Here is an 18003-nt window from a genome sequence, read left to right on the forward strand (position 1 = left end):
TATCTGCATTCCGTGTGCTGCCTACAGAACTTTTAACTGTTCTGTGACAGCAGACTCACGAGTCAGACCAAATATGCTGCTACTTTCCCATTTGAGTGCCTCAGTGGCTCTTTAAAAGTTTCTTGTAGCAGAATGCTTAAGACATTATCTGTGTAAAAATGAAACAGAAAAAAAACTTACAGTTCCTTAAACTTTACGAATAGTCACTTTTTAGGATACAGTCACACCTTCACCCATGTCCTTGGTGTTCATCTTACCTGTTTGATGCAGCTTATCTCACTACCTGCTTTTCCATGCACTGCACAATTGAAAATGCAGCTTTGATCTAAAGGTAAGAGATGAAGGTCTAATGTATTTTCTGACATTAATTTCTAGTGCTGGCCAGAAGAGCTGTTCTACGAAATGTCAGTGAATCCATCCGAGAAGTGCTCAGAGTTCAGTTCCGGAGATCAGTAGAGCTAGAGGTAAGTGGTATGAAGTGTGTACAAGTATTCTTTGATCAATGCAATACAATAGGGGTTTACTTCACAAGCTAAAACAGTAGTTCAGACAGTCCACAGATACTGTATCAGAGAGCTTTATTTTAACTTAAATGTTAGGCATGTTTTGGTTGTTTGTTGTTTTTTTTAATGTGAACATGATGTCAACTTTTTTACTTTTAGAATGCCATCATTTTCTAGGACAGACCTTTCTTGGTTTTGCTAGAGGTGAGCAGGCAGTGTCCAGAATCTACTGCATACCTCCTTTGCCTGGTGAATTGAAACTGAAATACTTTTACCCTTCAAAATACCTATTAAGCAGATCTGTTTGTTCTGCTAGCTAATTACATGCTTAGCACTTTAAACAAAATTAAACCTTCTGCACAGCCATGTGCCTTGTGTTATTTTATAAGTGACACCATCAACACTTGGCAGGGGAGGTGATTGAATACCAAATGCCTGATTTGGCAGTTGAAAAAGGTAGGGAGAAAAAAATCAGGTGTGCAATAGTAAGATGTTATTTCTAAGCCTTCAGGTAGGTGTAACTCCTGTCCTTACTCCCCTCACAGGAATAACTTGGATTTTTCTGAAAGCTTTTGCTGCTTTGATAGTCAAGGAATCATCTTTGAATAAGATTTCAATATTGGTTTCTAACTTAAAAGTGATTGTCTAGTTGAAATAAAGGTCAAAGACTATTCCCCACCTCTGTCACAAACCCTGTGAGGGGAAAGACATGGGTTAGTTTGGGGGTACCTTTGTTGTATAATCAGACACTTCAGTGTTGAGGAAATACTTCAGTAGAATTATTGGTGTAGATGACATTCAGCTGCACTTACAGTTTTGAATGTCTGTTTTCATCTAGTTGTCATAGCCCAGCACGAGATGATCTTTTCTGAGTCAGTGATCTCATTTTTGTTATGTAGTTAACTCAAGTAGCAGTCCATTGAACATAACTTGTATTTCTCTGTGCACAGAATTGCTTGGTGCCTTTAATTTTGGCATCTCCCATGATCACTGCACTCCGTAATTAAACAACTGTCTGATGTTGGAGGGTGTACATCTCTACTGCTCAGTCAAGATAGGAGTGTTATAAATTCCTGCTGAACTTCAGCTACAGTGAGCTGCCTCTGTAAATTATGTGTAGTTTGTGTCCTTTTATCAACATCTGCTCATGAGCTACTTAATTTTACATATATATATATATATTTATTCTGGTTTGTAAAATATACCTTCAGTTTGTGCAAACTGGAATAGCCAAGAAGAAGTCAGATGTTCATAATGAGAGAAACACACTTAATTTTCACTGACTTTACACAGCTCATTAACATGGAAACACTTTCTTTCTATTAACAGCAGTAGGACGAAATCTATTGCTTAATTTTTGAAGGCTAATTGGAACTAGCATTTGCTATCTCACTTTATATTTTTTCCCTTTAAATTCCTGCCTTTTGTGCCTACAATTGCCTTGTAAAGCTCTCAATAGGAGAAAGCTTCTAAGAAGTCCTAAGGCTTCTCAGAAGTAACTGTTTTTATAAATAATGCAGGTAGTCTAGCGTCATCCTTTGGAAAATCTTTTTTAACTAAAGGAAAGACATGTTTGCTGAATCAGTTTTGCTTATTCTAGAGTGCTGCTATCATATGGGTTTTGCACTAAAAATAACTAGCAAATATGTTTTCACCTCTAACTGTAGAATACTAAAAAAACTGTTGTTTTGAGAAAGAACTGTCTATAATAGCAGTATGTTGAGTGGTGATGTAATGCAGTATTTTAAACAGAATTGCTCTATCTTGCTAGAGGTAATTAATCCAACAGACCTGGCTTTTGTTAGTTGAAAGTACCCAGAAACCATGTGTGTATTTGCAAGTTATGGTAATGCAGTGCACTTCTCTTAGCTGCTTTTTTACTGTGTCTCTTATTACAGCTCACAGATGTTCCCTCACTGTGATGTAATGTACAGTAAATCAGGAGACAGTCCAGTTAAATTTAACTTTGTAGTAATGTATGCTTTAAAAATCCATAGGAGTGAAAGGAGGATTAAATCGTTTTTGCCCTCACCTTCTTCAGCTGAAACTGTGGTCTCTGCTACTTTATTATTTCCAACATTGTGAATTGCTGAAGTGGAAAAAAGAGAAGGCAGAATCCTGCCAAATGAAAAAAACTTCTGTCGCGTTTTTCCTAGAAAAATCCTTAAGCAAAGTGAGAATAGTCAAGAAATGTCAAAGTTTTTTCTAGTTGGTCTCAACATATTGCATCTGCAAAAAATATTCCATTGTCTGAGTAAGAGTAATTTTAGCCAGTGCTCTGTAATGTAAAGCTTATGACACTTGGGTAGGATCTGTTAGACAATGTTCTATTGACTTGACTTGCACTGGGGTGTGAAATAAAATAGTGTTGGCAGTCACTCACTGCCAGGACCCCTAGTGCCATTAAGTTCATGCCAACAGGAAAAGGGTTTTTGCCAGCCTCATTTGTGCCTGGAAATTTCATCATGCATTTGAGCATTTTTACCTTAGCCACTTTGTTGTTGTATTTAATGTGTTTTTGCGGGTGTGTCCTTCACCTACCGGTTCCTATAATCCCAAATGAGTAAACGCTGCCTCCTAAGTGTGGAGTTCAGGTCATTGCCAGGTAAATGCTTCTTTCAGAGTTGCCACCTCATGGACTTGCACTGGCTTCATTGCTGCTTCTCCACTGCTGAAGTTCTGGCTGGTACCATAGAGGTGTGTAAAACCAGTGAGAGCTGTTGCCTCAGGATCCTGAAGTGCGTAGGAGAAGAAGCTTTGTTTTATTTTTAAGACCTGTGAGCCTTTGTGGTCTATCTTCAGGAAGTTAAACACCCTCTGCAGGCTCTTCATAGGATTCTCAATAAGGTGGTAGTGAGAAAATCAGTTGTTGATGCTTTCTGCCAGATGTTTACACAGCATAATACAGTGGAGTGTAGGCATGGATTAGGTTTTGGCAGTTGTGCATCTGATCAAGTATTTTAGCAGACAATTATCAATAGCAAATGCTTAGGAAACATCATAAGGGATGGGGAAAGGATACAGTCATGTTTTTCCTAAATACTCTTCTAGTCTCTAGTGAACTGAGGCTTAAAAACTTTCTGTACTGGATGTGCTCTCTCTTGTGAGGGTAGCTTGGAATGAGATAGGTGGTGTCCTGGAAACAGCAGAGTTGGATTAATCATTGCACTTTGGAGCAGGGATAGCTTAACTCAAGGTGTTGTAAGAGTTCTCTATTTCTGCTGAAGGTTTTGCAGTGGGGATGGCTTCAAACTGCAGATGGACACTTGTGTGTTTCTCTGGCTTTCTGTCCCACGGTGTTAAAGTTAAAATATTTGTACTTTTTAATATAAGATTATAATCCATGCTTGTGTACTTTAATAGTGACACTCTAACATGTGATGTTTCAGCCACCTAATTTAGCATCTAGCTGTCCTGGCAGTAGAGGTGAAACTTGCAAGAGAGTTGGATGGAACCATTAGAGCTGTGCTGAGAGCAGCTCTTCTCATTCATGAATTATGATTCCAGAGTCATGAGCTCTGCTCATCTATCCTAGATAACTTTGTAGACTTCTGTGTGAATTAGCTTGTAGACAGCATCATGCTGTCATGGGTCTATTATTTCTGTCATATGGATTAGGCTGAAGAGAGCTAATTCTAGACAACCCTGCAATATCTCAAACAGAAATAGCTATTGTTTTGACTTGTAGTGGTTCTAATCTGCCTTCCTCAAAATTACTGTTAAAAGTGGATTTTTATTTTGGATGTCCCTTCTGGAGCTGCTGTTGCTTTTCTGATGCAGTGAAGCACAGAAGGCAACCAGTGTTAGCTGTTGAGCCGAAAAAGTTAATTTTTGAATTAATTTTTAAATTTAGTTAATTTAATTAAGCAGCAGGGTGGGCTGCTTTCCTGGTTGTCTGTGGTGCAGCACAACCAGTCAGAGATGGAGGCAGCTGAGCTGGTTACAGAGGCTTGCTTTCGTGTCTGAAATACCCAACTCGAGTGCATAAGTATATGCTGGCTGCAGTAGGCCTCTCTTCCTCAGCATATATTACTTCAGAAATCACCAGAAAATTGTCACTGAGATTTGTAATTCTAATTCTTCTTTTTCTTGCCTTTTAAGTAGTCTCATTTGCAAGTAATGGGCAACTTTCTTTTGGCATGTGTTACCTATTTTAACTGCTGTTTCCATTTGACAAACTGAAGCTGCAGAGATTATTTCATCATGAGATAAAAGAATAAAATTTCAGATAAGAGGAACTGAAAGAGCTGTGCACATTATTCATATCAAACAAATTTGAGTTTTATGGATATAAATCAATTTTTTTAAAAAAGTTTGCTGTTGCATATATTTGTGGGCTAAGAAGGAAGAAAGGCATAATGAGCAGCATAGATTATTTTTCTCATTTCCTTCTGCTGCTGAGGTAGTTTCTTCTGGTGAAGATGAGCTCTCTGAAATGCAGGCTTTTTCAAGGACAGGAAAGAGCTGCTTGCTGTCTCATCTCAACAGCAGTTGCCATCACTTTACACTGCAGCAGAAATACCAGTAAGGAATATGTGGGTCACAATTTAAGTGGCACTGTGGTTTTCTATGAGCCTGTTCCTGAAGTTACCTTAACAAATCCCTCCACCAGCATGGCATCTGCCAGGTGCTAGCATCCCTTCACTGAAGAGGTCCACATTCATCAGAAACTTTGAGTGTCTGGTTTACATTTATCTGTGAGGCCATCGTGTTGGATAGCCCAAAATACTTTTGAGGTTTGACTGCCACTGGCAAATTAAGCAAACTGGGGGAGTAAACCAAAAAGGAAGAAAATAACGGTGGGGAAACAGGTGTTCTTAATATTGAGAGTTTCTCTGAAGGAGGGAAGACACTGCAATATGTTTAAATAAATAAAACCCTTCACTTTGTTCTTACTTAGGTGGCTGAGAAATGATGGGTAAGAATGTCTGCATGGTTGAAGGTTTATATTTAACTTGAGTTCTCATTTCTTTTACATGATGTCTGAGGCTCCTTAGGGTTTTATGAAGACTCAAAGTCAGGACATGAATTGTAATGTGGTAACTGTGTTGAAACGAGCAGATAGAAATGTTCCCCAAAAGAAGATTTTCTTGAGTGGGAAAATTACAGTTAAAGAATGTTGGTTATGTTTATTTTACTCCTTCTGTGCCACATATGAATGGTATAGGATGTATTCACTATATTGGTGTATGACTGAAATGCAGAAGGTATGCAAGCAGTTCAGTAAGTAAATAGGAATTTTGTATGGGAAATGTTATGTACACCAGGGGAATGTAGGCGAGGGGGAGTGCTAATACATGGGAATGTGATAAATCAAGAAGTGCTGAGATTGGTGTGTTGTACTGAAGAGATTCCAGTAGGTGCACCTGGCACAGGGGAGTTGCCTGTGATGCACTGGAGCAGAGGCTGCAAGGCACAGCACTAGTTTCTGTGCTTCTGCTGCTCTTTGAAAAATAAAGACTGCATTTTCCTACCTCTTGATGAGGCGGCTTTGAACTGTATGAGACTGTAGGTCGAAAATGTTGCCAAATTTAACATTGATGTGTTGGGGATTTTTTTTAATTTCTGATTTTTATATTTTTTTTTTGTAGGTTTATAAAATTTCCCCTAAATTTGCTTTCTTGGTGACATCTGGTCCCTTTGTTTACACGGCAATAGCTGTCATAAACGTGCTTGTGAACAGCAGTCTTCTTCGTGGGGAGGCCCCCATGATCCTCTCTCTGCATCCTTCTTTCACTGTGCCAGACAACAGATTCCAAGTTCAGACAGGTGAGTTCTTCCTGGCACAGAGGGGAAAAGGTAGCTTCCTGCTGACTCATGCTTCTTCACTTGGGATGCAAGGTTGAGAGAGAACATAAGTCCTGTGTTCTGATGTGAATCTTAATTCTTTTTGTTAATGACATAATTTACAGGTCCGTGGCAGAGAGGTGATAAATTGTAAACAGTTAACCCCATCACTTCATGGATTTTTTTCAGGAATATTTTTTGGTACATTGCATAATAGGTGTGCTCTTTCTCTTGCTTCTGAAGGTGAGAAGAGAAAAAAAAAAAATCCATGAAACATTTATTCATAAAATCACAGTGCAGCTACTTTGTAATGCTTGTGTCAATTTCAGATTAAATTTATGTTAAAAGCTGCTTTTTTGTGTTGTCGTGATGTAGGAGAATTGGTGAGCAGGAGGATTGATGGCTCATGTATGACATGAGCAGGAGGATTTCTTATGTAATATTCAGCTTTCCATAGCTGCTGTAATGGAGCGATTTATGCAAAGTTTGACTGCTAATAATCTGAAGCAAAATAGAACCCATGTAATAGATTTTAAGAGTCAGTGTTGTCATTTAAAATCTTCTTTGGGCCATGTTTGCATGATAAAACTGCTTGCCTGGTTGGCTGACTGTGTAATGAGGTAGTGACAGGGACTGAGCATACAAGCAGAGTTAATAAATGTCAATGTGGTACTTTTGTTCAGGTACACTTTGTGTGTTGTTTATGCTCTGTTAATAATTGTATGGCAAGACATCTCTTTAACTGTGCAGGTGTGATGTCTTTTTCCACTGCTTAATGTGGTTTTATAGATAGACAGTAGATGTATTCTTTGGTTTGGAACCAAAGAATGGTTCTGTATGACGCTGCTGTTAGGGTCTGTAAGCAAACTGTAGCATTTCTTTGGGTAAGACTATATCTGGAAATCCACAGATGTGCATGTAGTTAAGGTCTGTGTGTTTGATCATGTTCCTCTACACTCCTTTTATCTTGTGCTCTTTCTTCTGAACTTAAAGATGTCTGTATCTAAATTAAAAAGCTATCTTGCTAAGAGTTTTTAAAGTACTAGACCAATACTAATGTGCATGAATGGATCCAATATGTAGTCATTTGAACAACTAAATACTGTATTTCAGGCTACAAGAAAGAGATACTTGTTGCTTTTTTTTTCTGAAGATTTTCATGGATTGGTTGGGTACTCAGGATTTCAGTGTGGCCAGTCCACTGATCAGGTCAGGGGAAGTTAGCCACATGTATACAGTGAAGGTCTTTTAGTACACAAGAGGACACAGTAAGTATTTTGTCACTAGTGTCTTTCAGAGATCTAATTACTGCTGCAACCAGTATTAGTGAGTAGAGAATTTACTGCAGCAACACAGAATGTATTTTTAATGTGTTTTTATCTGGTGTTTCCCTGAATGTGTCCTGATCTTCATGAGAGAAGAAAATGATAGCCCTGTGAATTCTGTTGCTTGTTTTGTTCTCTCTCATGGAAATGCTTTTCTGTAGGAATAATTGCCCTTTGCTTTCAGTGCTTCAGTTTGTACCTCGGAATGTGGATATTGGGTTCTGCACCTTTAGCCAGCGCATTGAGAGAGGGCTGACAATGGCATTCCTGGAGGTGAACAAACACCAGGAGTTCTACAACTTCACTGTGCAGGTGAGAGGATGAGCATGTTTTGAATCTGTCCCTTTTACCCCTCACTTTTACTCATCCTGTGTTTCACCCAGACAGTAAAATGAGTTAGGTGTTCGCTGGCAGTCACTTGCAGTCTAGGTGATGGAGAACTATGAGGCTTTGTCATGAAGTCGGTTGGGTTTTTCCCTTAGAAAATAATATGGCACCAAATATGACAAGATTTTTGAAAAAATGATCCAAGGTGATTATTTATATTCAAAAGCATTATTGATTATGATAGGGTTTATAATTTCTTAAACAAAAGGGTTCCAACCCTTATCGGAGTCACTCCCATCATAGTTTACTAAAAGTTTAAGTTGTGGTTAAAAGGTTTTTGTTAGAAGAAGGCTTTCAGGTCTCATTGCCATGCTGAAGACCCTGTTAGGGAATATAGAAGTTACATGACCCTGCCATCATGTGAGCAAGCCTGCTAGTTGCTTTGGAGGTCTACAAATACTTACAGTATATGATGTCTGTGTCAGCTGCTACTGGAACTTCACAAATTAAAGGTATTGCATATGTGCAGAGCCCTGAATCACCCAGCAGAGCATAGATCTGCCTGGAAAGTCAGTAATTCCATTTAATGAGACCAACTCCCTCTTCTGTTTGAATTCTTAAATTTAATCTAACTTTGTTGTAATAACAAACTCAGTAAAAAATTTATTACGTTGTTTAACTGACATCATAAATACCCATCTGTGGTGCCCTAAAATAAATTCAGGAAGAAAAATTATGTAAATTTTAGGGTACCTAAAGTACTGCAGTAGTACATACAGAGAAGTGCTAAGAACTTCAAACACGCTGTCACTGCATAGGCTGAAGACAGAACATGCAAAACAATTTCTTGGACTATCAGCTTAGCCAACTTACTTTAAATACTTCTTATTTTAGGAAGAGGTTTATCTACATGAATACAGTTGCTGTGTATATTGGTGCCACAAAAAGGCTTCTAACCAGTGGTGGGTTTTGGGTGCGCATGGTGGAGGAGATTTTAACCAAGAGAACATAATTTTAAGAACTTTTTTTTACCCTAATCAATCCCTTTCTTTTGTTCCCTGCAGTTTGGCATTCATCTAAGGCTTATTTAGGACTAGATTTATTTTGCTGACTGCCTTTCTAGGTGGTTTTCTCCTCATCATTTTCCTGGCTGTAGCTTTCAGATCATTCTGGAATATGATTGACCTTAAAGAATAACTCTTTGAAGAGGAATTCACATGTAACTTTGCCTCTTCTGAGATTCAGCTGGCTGAACCAATCTGGAACAGATGTTCATGTGTCTTGATGTGAATTGGCCCCCTCTTCATTCTAGAAAAAAAAGAAAAGTCTATCAAGGAAGGGATGGAAATAGCAGTGATTTGATTTTGCTGACCCTGCTTCAATACTGTCTTTTCAGATACTGAATATAACTCTAAGCAGGCCTGGGGTGGCATTTCGACAGGGCCCTGTGAGCATTGTTTTTGCCATCCGAGATAGGTCTGGTTTTCTAAACGGGTCTGAAGTCAGCGAGCAGCTCAGAAACTTGTCCGTGGTGGAATTCAGCTTCTATCTGGGCTTTCCTGTGCAGCAGATTGCTGAACGTGAGTATTTGCTGTTATCCAATACTGCAAAATACTTTTGTATTCAGTATCTTCCCTCTCTACAATCTTCAGATAATTTTGTGCATAACTGATAATGCAGCTGCAAGTACCTAACTTGTATCATGAGTTCTGCAGAGCAAATCTGTGCCTCTTTCTGCTCACATTTTGGTGCTACAGCATCTTGCTGCTTTTGTCATCATACTTTCATTTTGTGCTAGGTCAGTTGTACTTAACCTGGCTTTGTCAGTCCACTGGTCTTAGTCCAGATCTAAAAATAAGAAAATCACTTACATCAGTACTGCTGTGAAGTGCAGTCCAAGGTGTGTCTCTGTGCCTACGTCTGCAGAGGCCTTTGCTAATTCTCAGGAGGGCTCACTGCTTTCAGCATTGTGCTGTTCTTAACCGAGTCTCTGACTTCTAGAAATCCTGGGACACTGGCTACATAAGCTGATATTTGCCCATATAGTCTGAAATAATTTGTCTATGCAGTCTGTTATGTTTTAAGGTATTACCTTTCTCACTTTTTATGTACATTTGCATGGCAAAATGTTTTCAGACCACCAGCATCCTAAGCATAGATGAATGGGAGCTTCCTGCATAGCAGAGCTTGCTTGACACTTGGCCTTGATAACTTCTGTTTGGTTAGATTTTTCAGGTGACTCATGAGTGTAAGCAAGATCATGGGAGAATAGTACTTGCTGGTGGGTGTTATTGACTCAGTCCATTAATAACCCATTTCTCCAATCTCACTGTGCTTTTTAATTTTCAGAGTTATTTCTATGGGCTGTAGAGGTGCATAGCATCTGACACAGTGACTTTTGCAATATAGTTAAACATGTAGTGGAAAATCAGGTCTAATAGTAGCCAGTGTTCATTATGTAGCTGTGTATGTCAGTGAAAATACTGTAAAGAGAGTCACTGCCAACAGAAAAGTTGCTCTCCTTAGCAGCTTTCAATCTAGGTAAGATGACAGCACAGGGTAGTTCCCCATTTACTGGAAGCAGTGTAAGCATACTAATTTTTTGAAGCTTTTTTATTTAACTTTTTTCAGCATTTTCAATGCCTCGACTCCCACAATCAATTAAAAAATATGAGGTTGTTGATTCATCTCTGTTCTCATTTGGTCTCACATTGAGTGTGAGCTCAATGTGCAGTGGTAGGTCAATTCAGTGGACCCAGGACCAAAAGTCTTGAGAATCCCTGTCCGTAGATGACTAGCATTTTTTAAATCTTGGAAGCCACAAAACATCTCACACTGTGGGCTATGATCTTTATTGCTCACTGAATTCAAATAAAATATTTCTCTTACTTTGATTGCTTGAAAGACACCTTTGTTCTGTGTGATCTCTTATTCATTTGCACTTGGGGTTAGGTAGCTTTTAGTCTCTGGTAAAATTTTTGGTGTTGAGGGATGCTTTTTTTTCCTGTGATGTACTACTACACGGGCTCTTACAGCTTCTGGTTTTGTCCACATATTCAGAAATTATATTTGTAGTGCGTTTGCAGGTTGCCCCTTGCTGAGAATCCATCTTCTGGATTGTGCAATGGGGCTACACTGCAATTAAGTGATAACAGAATTTCTACCAAGGCTGGTCATAGGGGCAAGGCATTCCTTTTAAACATGCATGCATGTGGTTGTCCTTGGGGTTGAAACTAGTTGACCTCTAAGGTCCCTTCCAAACCAAACAATACAGTGATTCTGTTTTTCTTTCCTGATGGTGCTTAGGAAATTTGAAATCACTTTAATACTCTTATCAGGAGCTGTCCCTGTGTTACCTGAATGTCTACAGCGCCTGGTCAGTGTGGGTGGTTCCAGGCCAGTGCCAATGGAGCCCTGTGGTCACATGTCAATTACAAAACCAAGCAGGATGAGTAGAGAGGTCAGGATTTTTAGGAGCTAGGAGATCTTCCCAAAGACTGCAATGTAGAAAACATGAGGATTTGGTGGATAAGGTATCCTAAATTAAGGAACATCCTGTCAGCATTTGACTTGCTTGTTTTTAGAGGATCTCATGTTTACATTTGATTGAGCCCACTGCAGGACAGCACATTTGGGTTTGAGCTGGTCTAGTTTGGTCTCAGTCGTGCTTTGATACGCACTGTAGGCACTGTTCTGGAATACCAGCTATGGTACTATTTGCTATTGGCTATTTGCTGTTGGCTATGTTTTGCCAATAGTTTCTCAGATTACTAGAGCTGTGGGTCCTTCTGTCAGCAAGCACAGAAATGATGAATGTAGTTCAGACTCTTTATCAGTCAGACAACCACGGCCAGTTATTTTTAGCTGTTCCTACAGTTTTTTACACTGCTGCTGTGACTGGATTTGGAGCCTCAGGGTTGTAGATTTTCAGATTCAGAGCCAAAAATCCTGTCCAAAGGCTCAGCAGCATTGGGCAGTTCCTTCCTGAAACATCTTATTCAACAGACTGTTGAGGGTGACCAACAGCCAGATCCTCAAAGCTACTTTGGCAGGGAGATGCTGAAGTGTTTCTGTTTCTAGGCCCTGATCTCTGCATTCATGCTTTGCTTTGCTTTACAGAGTAACTGTAGCAGGGAAGGTGTTACAGCACCTTAGATTGATAAATCTGCTTTGGTCTGTGCAAATTAATATGCAAACCTCTGCTTTCAGTGTGACTTTTTCTTGGGATGTTGGATATTTACATGTTAACAATATATGTATATGTTAGTGTTTATGTATAATGTTCCATGCCATGCTGTTCTGTTCTCTTTGTGCTCCAGTTTATCAGGCATGCTGACACTTAATGCTCTCGGTGGTGACATTTCTTTTTCCCTTAAGGACTCTGTGCATGATCTCGTAAGTTTTGTAGTTGCATCTGAAGAAATTATTTGTGGGTGAGCTGAGTGCCAGGGCTCAACCCCCAACTTTGGGCGTTGAAGTTGATCATACCCAAGAAAAACTACTTGGACATCTCAACATTGTTGAGACCTTGACATCAATATCCCAAATATGAGCCTTGTTAATACAAAATACAGTGAAATACAAAGAATGTATTTGCTCCTTGCCACTTGTTCACTTTGCATTGCCTTTCACACACTGTCCTCTCAAGGTTTGTATTCAAATAAATGGTATGTCCTGTTTATAGTTTTAACTGTGTGGTTTGTCCCTGTGCAGCACATCATTAACACCAGGAATTTTGTCAGTTTTTTTTTTCCCACACTCGTGTTGATTTGTGTCGTAGATTTAGAGTCAGGATGAAGAGTGAAAGTTGTTTGACAGATTTGGACTGTTCTTTGCAGGAATAGGGCTGTGAAAATGGCCAAACCTGAAAACTTCCAGACTTCCTTCTTTCCTCAGAAGATTTCTAGGTGACTTCAGCAACATGTTTCTATTCAGATGTCCAGTTGACACCTTTCCCGTGCTTATTTTTCATTGTCCACCTTATAGCTCATGTTTCAGATTGTAAATTGGTTAGATGGTCATGATCTACATGTCAGCAGAAAGAAAACCAAGTCTAATCACAGGGTTTGGGTGCTAGTTCATTAAAAATAGCAGGGAACTATGTATTTGGTATCTCTTTATGGCTGGCAGATCTCTTGGAGGATAGATAAAGGCTAGCTGTGGAGTAGATGGCAGCATTTGCCTTCATGAACTTATCCTGAATAAAGCTTTTTGTTTTTATTACAACTTTAAGCAGAGAGAGCTGCCTTGGGACTTGCTATTTTTTCAGTGCTAAGTAGCACTTTGATGCATGTCATCTATTTTGGCTGTCTTGGAGATGTTGCAAGGCCAATAGGATAAATATAAAATTGTATGATATGGTCCAAGGACTGCAGAAATATTTGGCAATCTTTTTCTGGGTGGATTTTGGATCAGATTTTAAACAGACACTGTGTTGCTACTGGCCACACCCCAGTATATGCATGGAATTTTATTTTTCATTCAATGCCTTCTCATTCCAAATACTGCATTCCCTCCATGCTTTCTACTACTGTTCTCCATTTATCAGAACTAAGAAGAATCAGCATGATACCAGTTCTATCCTGCATGGTCCCACACATCTGTAGGAGGGAGTCAGAGATCCTCAGAACATCTGGCAGTGGCCACACTGCCTGAGTGATGTGCTTTAGACTGTTGTCAGTAGGTCTCTGGGTGGCCATGTGACCTTTCCCTTTTCATTCAGCACCAAATCAATGCTCTTACACGGTATGGTGCTCCAGGGCTGCGTGTTAGAATCTTCTAATGATGCCAGCATCTACTTCATTAATGCATCCAGAGTCATTAGCAGACCAGCTGCAATCTAGCTAATAATTGCATTTTGTCTATCCAGCATCCCCCTCAGAATAACAATCAGTCAGTGCTGTTTATAATTGTTAGTTCCAGAAGACATTAGAAATCTTGCAAACATGATCTTGCTGCAGTCCTGAGACTCCAGACGGGCTCCAAGATCTGTGTGTCAGTGAGACACTTGAGTGACCTGTGGTGTAAGAATTGGAACCTGGATTTGCTGACTTCTTACAGTTTTCAGTGTTTTTTGTCAGGTTTTAGAACCTAGTCTTAGCTGGCAATGATCACAGCACATCTTACTTTTCAATGTCAAGATTTTCTGCTCAAGTTGGTTTATTTTTAAGTTGCATTAATTCCGTGGAAAGTTTAAATGAATAGTCACCCAGCAATTTGCATGAATTAAATCATTTTCAAGTACTAATTAGAAAAATTGTGAAGAGCACATTAAGTATTGAAGCGAAACATGATTTTGGGTTAAAGAAGAAAAAACTCAAAATTGGTAGGAGTTCAAAGCATTTTGGCCAATGGAAGGTTTTTGATTTCCTTATCATGCTCTTTCCATGCTTGGAAAACAACAGCATCTCAGTTTTCAGTTTAGTTTATGCTTTTTTTGTTCAGCTTCCATTTCTAAATTGAAGTAAACAATTGCATGACTGGAGTAAATAGAATTTCAATCTAAACACTACAATCAGAAGAACCAAGTAGCAGGATGCCAAAAATAAATGTGTGTGTTTAAATGGACTCTGAGGTGCTTTTTGTTTGTCTGAGAATTTTGGAAATTTAGTGCATCCTGATCACTTGCATAGAGGGCCAGTGTTTCCTGTTCAGAAAAAAAGGACCATGTTCTAACGTGCTTCTGAATAGTCAGTCACAGGGCACCAGCCAGGTGGTCATCTTTGAGCTAGTGGTGCTATTACTGAAATAAAGGTGGAATAACAAATGATTTTTTTTTTCCAATAGGAGTTAGTTATAAATCTGTGAAAATAAAAGGTAAAATATAATTAACGATTCTTTTGCATTTATCTTAACCAAAAAAATGCTAAGCTTTTTAAGGGAGGAAAGTATCAGATTTTTGGTACATTGACAGAGAACAGCTTGTCTACAAATTCTTGCATCATTAATTTGAAAAACTTGAATTTTCTACTTCTCTGAAACATAAAGTAGTGGCTAACCATAGACCGTGTTCCACAACCATAGACATCTTTATTCTAAATTGATCCAGCATGGGCCAGGTCATTTAATTGTTACGTGCTGCATTCTTTCTGTTCATGAAATGGTTTAAAAATTAACCTTTGTATAATGCTTAGCAAACTGCATCTGGATTAAATATTTTGAGAAAGTTAAGACCCTTTCTTTTCCTTATTGCCGTAGTGAAGCTTAAGACTTCCCTTGAGGAAACTGTTGGCCCAGCCCCCATCTTCACTTCTTTCCCAGCATGTCTTTACTGCTCTCCAGTGGAAACCTTGGGAAAAATCTTATCTATACTGAAGTCAGTAGAAATAGACAGTTTTCCTTACAGGGACAAAGATTTCTTTTTGGAAAATTTAGAAATTGAGAGAGCTTGGAGCCAGCAAGCCAAACAGAAAATCTGTGAGGTTTGTCTACAGCAGTGTTTCTATGTGCAGTTATTTGTGGGTTTTGTAAAAAAAAAAAAAATAATTATCAAGGTGGTGTTTTTTAAATGCTTCCCCCTGTACAAGTCTGGAACACAAATCATATGTGTTTAGTTCTCTGCTTTACATTTATTGTTTCCTTGTAGTTTCTGCCTCAGAGAAGGTCTTACTTTCATCCTGAGATGCTCATGAGTTACCTCACTGCCCTTTGAGCAAAAGGCTGATCCTGCAGCTAGCTCAGTAAGAGTCACAATTCAGACAGTGAGCTTTTAAATTCCTGGGAGCAATGACCTCTGTGCAGCAGCTTGAAGTCTTTCACGTAATAAATCTGACTGTTTCAGTTAGCTTCTTTTTGTTAGAGACAAACTCGGCAGTGTACGTTCGGAGCACTTCCCTTGCCATTGTGTCTGCGTTGCCTCAGGAGCAGTAATGCATCTGTGTAAATAAGATGCTTGCTGACAGTATAAATTATGTAGTGGCTTCTGGTTTTGTGTATGTTGTTCAGAATACTGTTCCTTACTGATGTTTTTCCTCCATTCTGTTTTTCCTTCAGCCTTTCATTATCCTAAGCTTAATGTGTCCCAGCTGATGAAATCTTCCTGGGTGAGAACAGGTACGTATGGTCTCTGTGAGTAAGAAAAAGTGCAATTAGTTGTGTTAGTGGAATAACTAGCCTGCATAAATATCAATAGCTTAGGGGTGCTGCATTTTTATGAGGTAATAACATGTCTGAGCTGAATAAATTACAAAACCAAAGGCCCAGTGACCTGGAATATCTGGGAAATATAAATCCCTGGTCTAGAATTAATTTCTGAAATTCCTTGATAATGCACACAAAGCACTTTTTGTCTGTAAGGCAGTTCATTCTTAGTGAAACAACTCAGACTGTCAGGCTTAAAGTGTCTACTCTCCATATTGACAATATGCCACATTGATTTTTAGATATCTATTTTAAGTGAAAATTAAAATTTTATTTGTGTGACACTTTCTACCAAAACATGCCTGGAATAAAACACAGTGAAAATAGATGAATTCTGAGTACATGAAGGAGTTTCATCGCATTTCATTGATCTCTTCTGATTCGTTCACGGGAGATCCCTCCCACCAAAGCCTTCTGAGTGTTTTATTCTGTAATTTACAGGTGTGGTTAAGCTGTCACTTTGTTTAGGTACTCAAAGGCAGCTGAGGTTGCCTGTCTGCTTTAGGTCTTACCTGCTGCTTTTAAGACTGACTGGTGAGGAGGCTTTGCCTACCAAACTTGTTCCTAGGGTGCAGGTGCCCCACTGGATACACTCTTGTCTTCCTACAACTTTTATCACCCATGATTCACCTGCTGTATGGACTTGCTCTTTTTTTCCAGGTTTCCCTGTCTCCTCTCACCAGTCACCGCTTTAAGCAGGAAACAAAATTGCACCTTAATTTCTGAAGCCCCATGTGGTTTGTTTCAGTGAAGAAAGATTTAGAATTTCAGATAATGCCCACTAATGTGGGAGAAGCTCCTATGTGTATCTCATAACCAGTGACATCCTTCCTTAGAGATTTGTGTTGGCTTTTTTGGCTACACCTGCTCCCTCTCTTGCTCAGCCTTGGGTTTGTCCATTTCTGCTGAAAATTCCCTTAGCTCCTGCAGTAAAATAAAAAGTTCTTCCATCTCTGAAATCACATTCCCATGGGTTTTGATAAACTTCTTGCCTGTAAGATTTTGAAAGCCAATTGCAGCAACTTTTTCTTTTTTTTTTTTTTTTTTTTTTTTACTGTAGAGGAATTTTTTGTAGTCTCAGTTCTTGCAGGATTCTGGGGAGATTTAGTAGACTTTGGCTGGGTCAGTGCTTTCAGTCAGCGTTTTGTATTGTAATGAATCATGACATGGGAAAGTGATCGAATCTATGCATGTAAAGATTTTTAATATCAAATTACCCAGATACATGTGCATGTATCCCAATAGTCATAAAAAGCTGGGATAGGCGGTGTTCTCCCTCTGTTGTAGAATGTAATTCATACTATTAAACATAATTTATTGATACTGAAATCCAATACACAGCCAAGAACAGTTTTCTGCTTGGTGTATATAATAGCCTTAGGTCACTGTCTATTTTGCTGTTTAATTCTGAGGTACTTAGTCTGTGATTGAATTTAGAAAACAGATACTGTTGATCTCAGTGAGAAATCATGAAAATGTTTCCTTTTTCTGACATCTGCAGTGAAAATCTTCAAATTTAAAAAGTAGCTTTAATATATTTGATTTTAAAATTTTAAAAAAATAAATTTAAATGAGTTTTAGCAAATTGGTGGCTTTTTATCAAGCACTACACTTTAAAAAAAAAAAAGTGGAAACAGAAAGCTGCTTCTAAAAAATACAAACATTTTTAGTGGAGGAGAATTAAAACTGAATTTATTTGATGCCATCAGCAGTGAGCTGGTTTGCTGTCCTGGAGGATTGTTCAGTTGGATCATTTGAATGACTATTGCTCCATTCACTCCATATTTCTCCAACTGGATGCCATCTTGCTAGTAAAAGTCTACCCTTTTTTCATTTTCCTTCAGGGATTCCTCTCAGCATTAGCTGCCCCAGTGACCCAGGGTACCTGGTTGCCAAGTGAGCAAGGCTGCAAACCATTTTTT

At 38.8% G+C, this 18003-nt stretch overlaps 1 protein-coding gene across 5 annotated transcripts in view; it reads left to right on the forward strand.

Moving 5' to 3' along the window:
• The window catches only part of KIAA1549 (KIAA1549 ortholog), a 142660-nt gene that overhangs the window by 71010 nt on the left and 53647 nt on the right, over nucleotides 1-18003 (forward strand). For all 5 annotated transcript variants that reach the window (XM_015628562.3, XM_015628560.3, XM_015628561.3 and 2 more), the window contains exons 3-7: nucleotides 376-464; nucleotides 6095-6272; nucleotides 7800-7927; nucleotides 9339-9522; nucleotides 15935-15994. In XM_015628562.3, coding sequence (XP_015484048.1) covers nucleotides 376-464; nucleotides 6095-6272; nucleotides 7800-7927; nucleotides 9339-9522; nucleotides 15935-15994 — 639 coding nt within the window. The remainder of the gene's footprint in view (nucleotides 1-375; nucleotides 465-6094; nucleotides 6273-7799; nucleotides 7928-9338; nucleotides 9523-15934; nucleotides 15995-18003) is intronic.

Source organism: Parus major, chromosome 1A, assembly GCF_001522545.3.
Source record: "Parus major isolate Abel chromosome 1A, Parus_major1.1, whole genome shotgun sequence".
NCBI lineage: Eukaryota > Metazoa > Chordata > Aves > Passeriformes > Paridae > Parus > Parus major.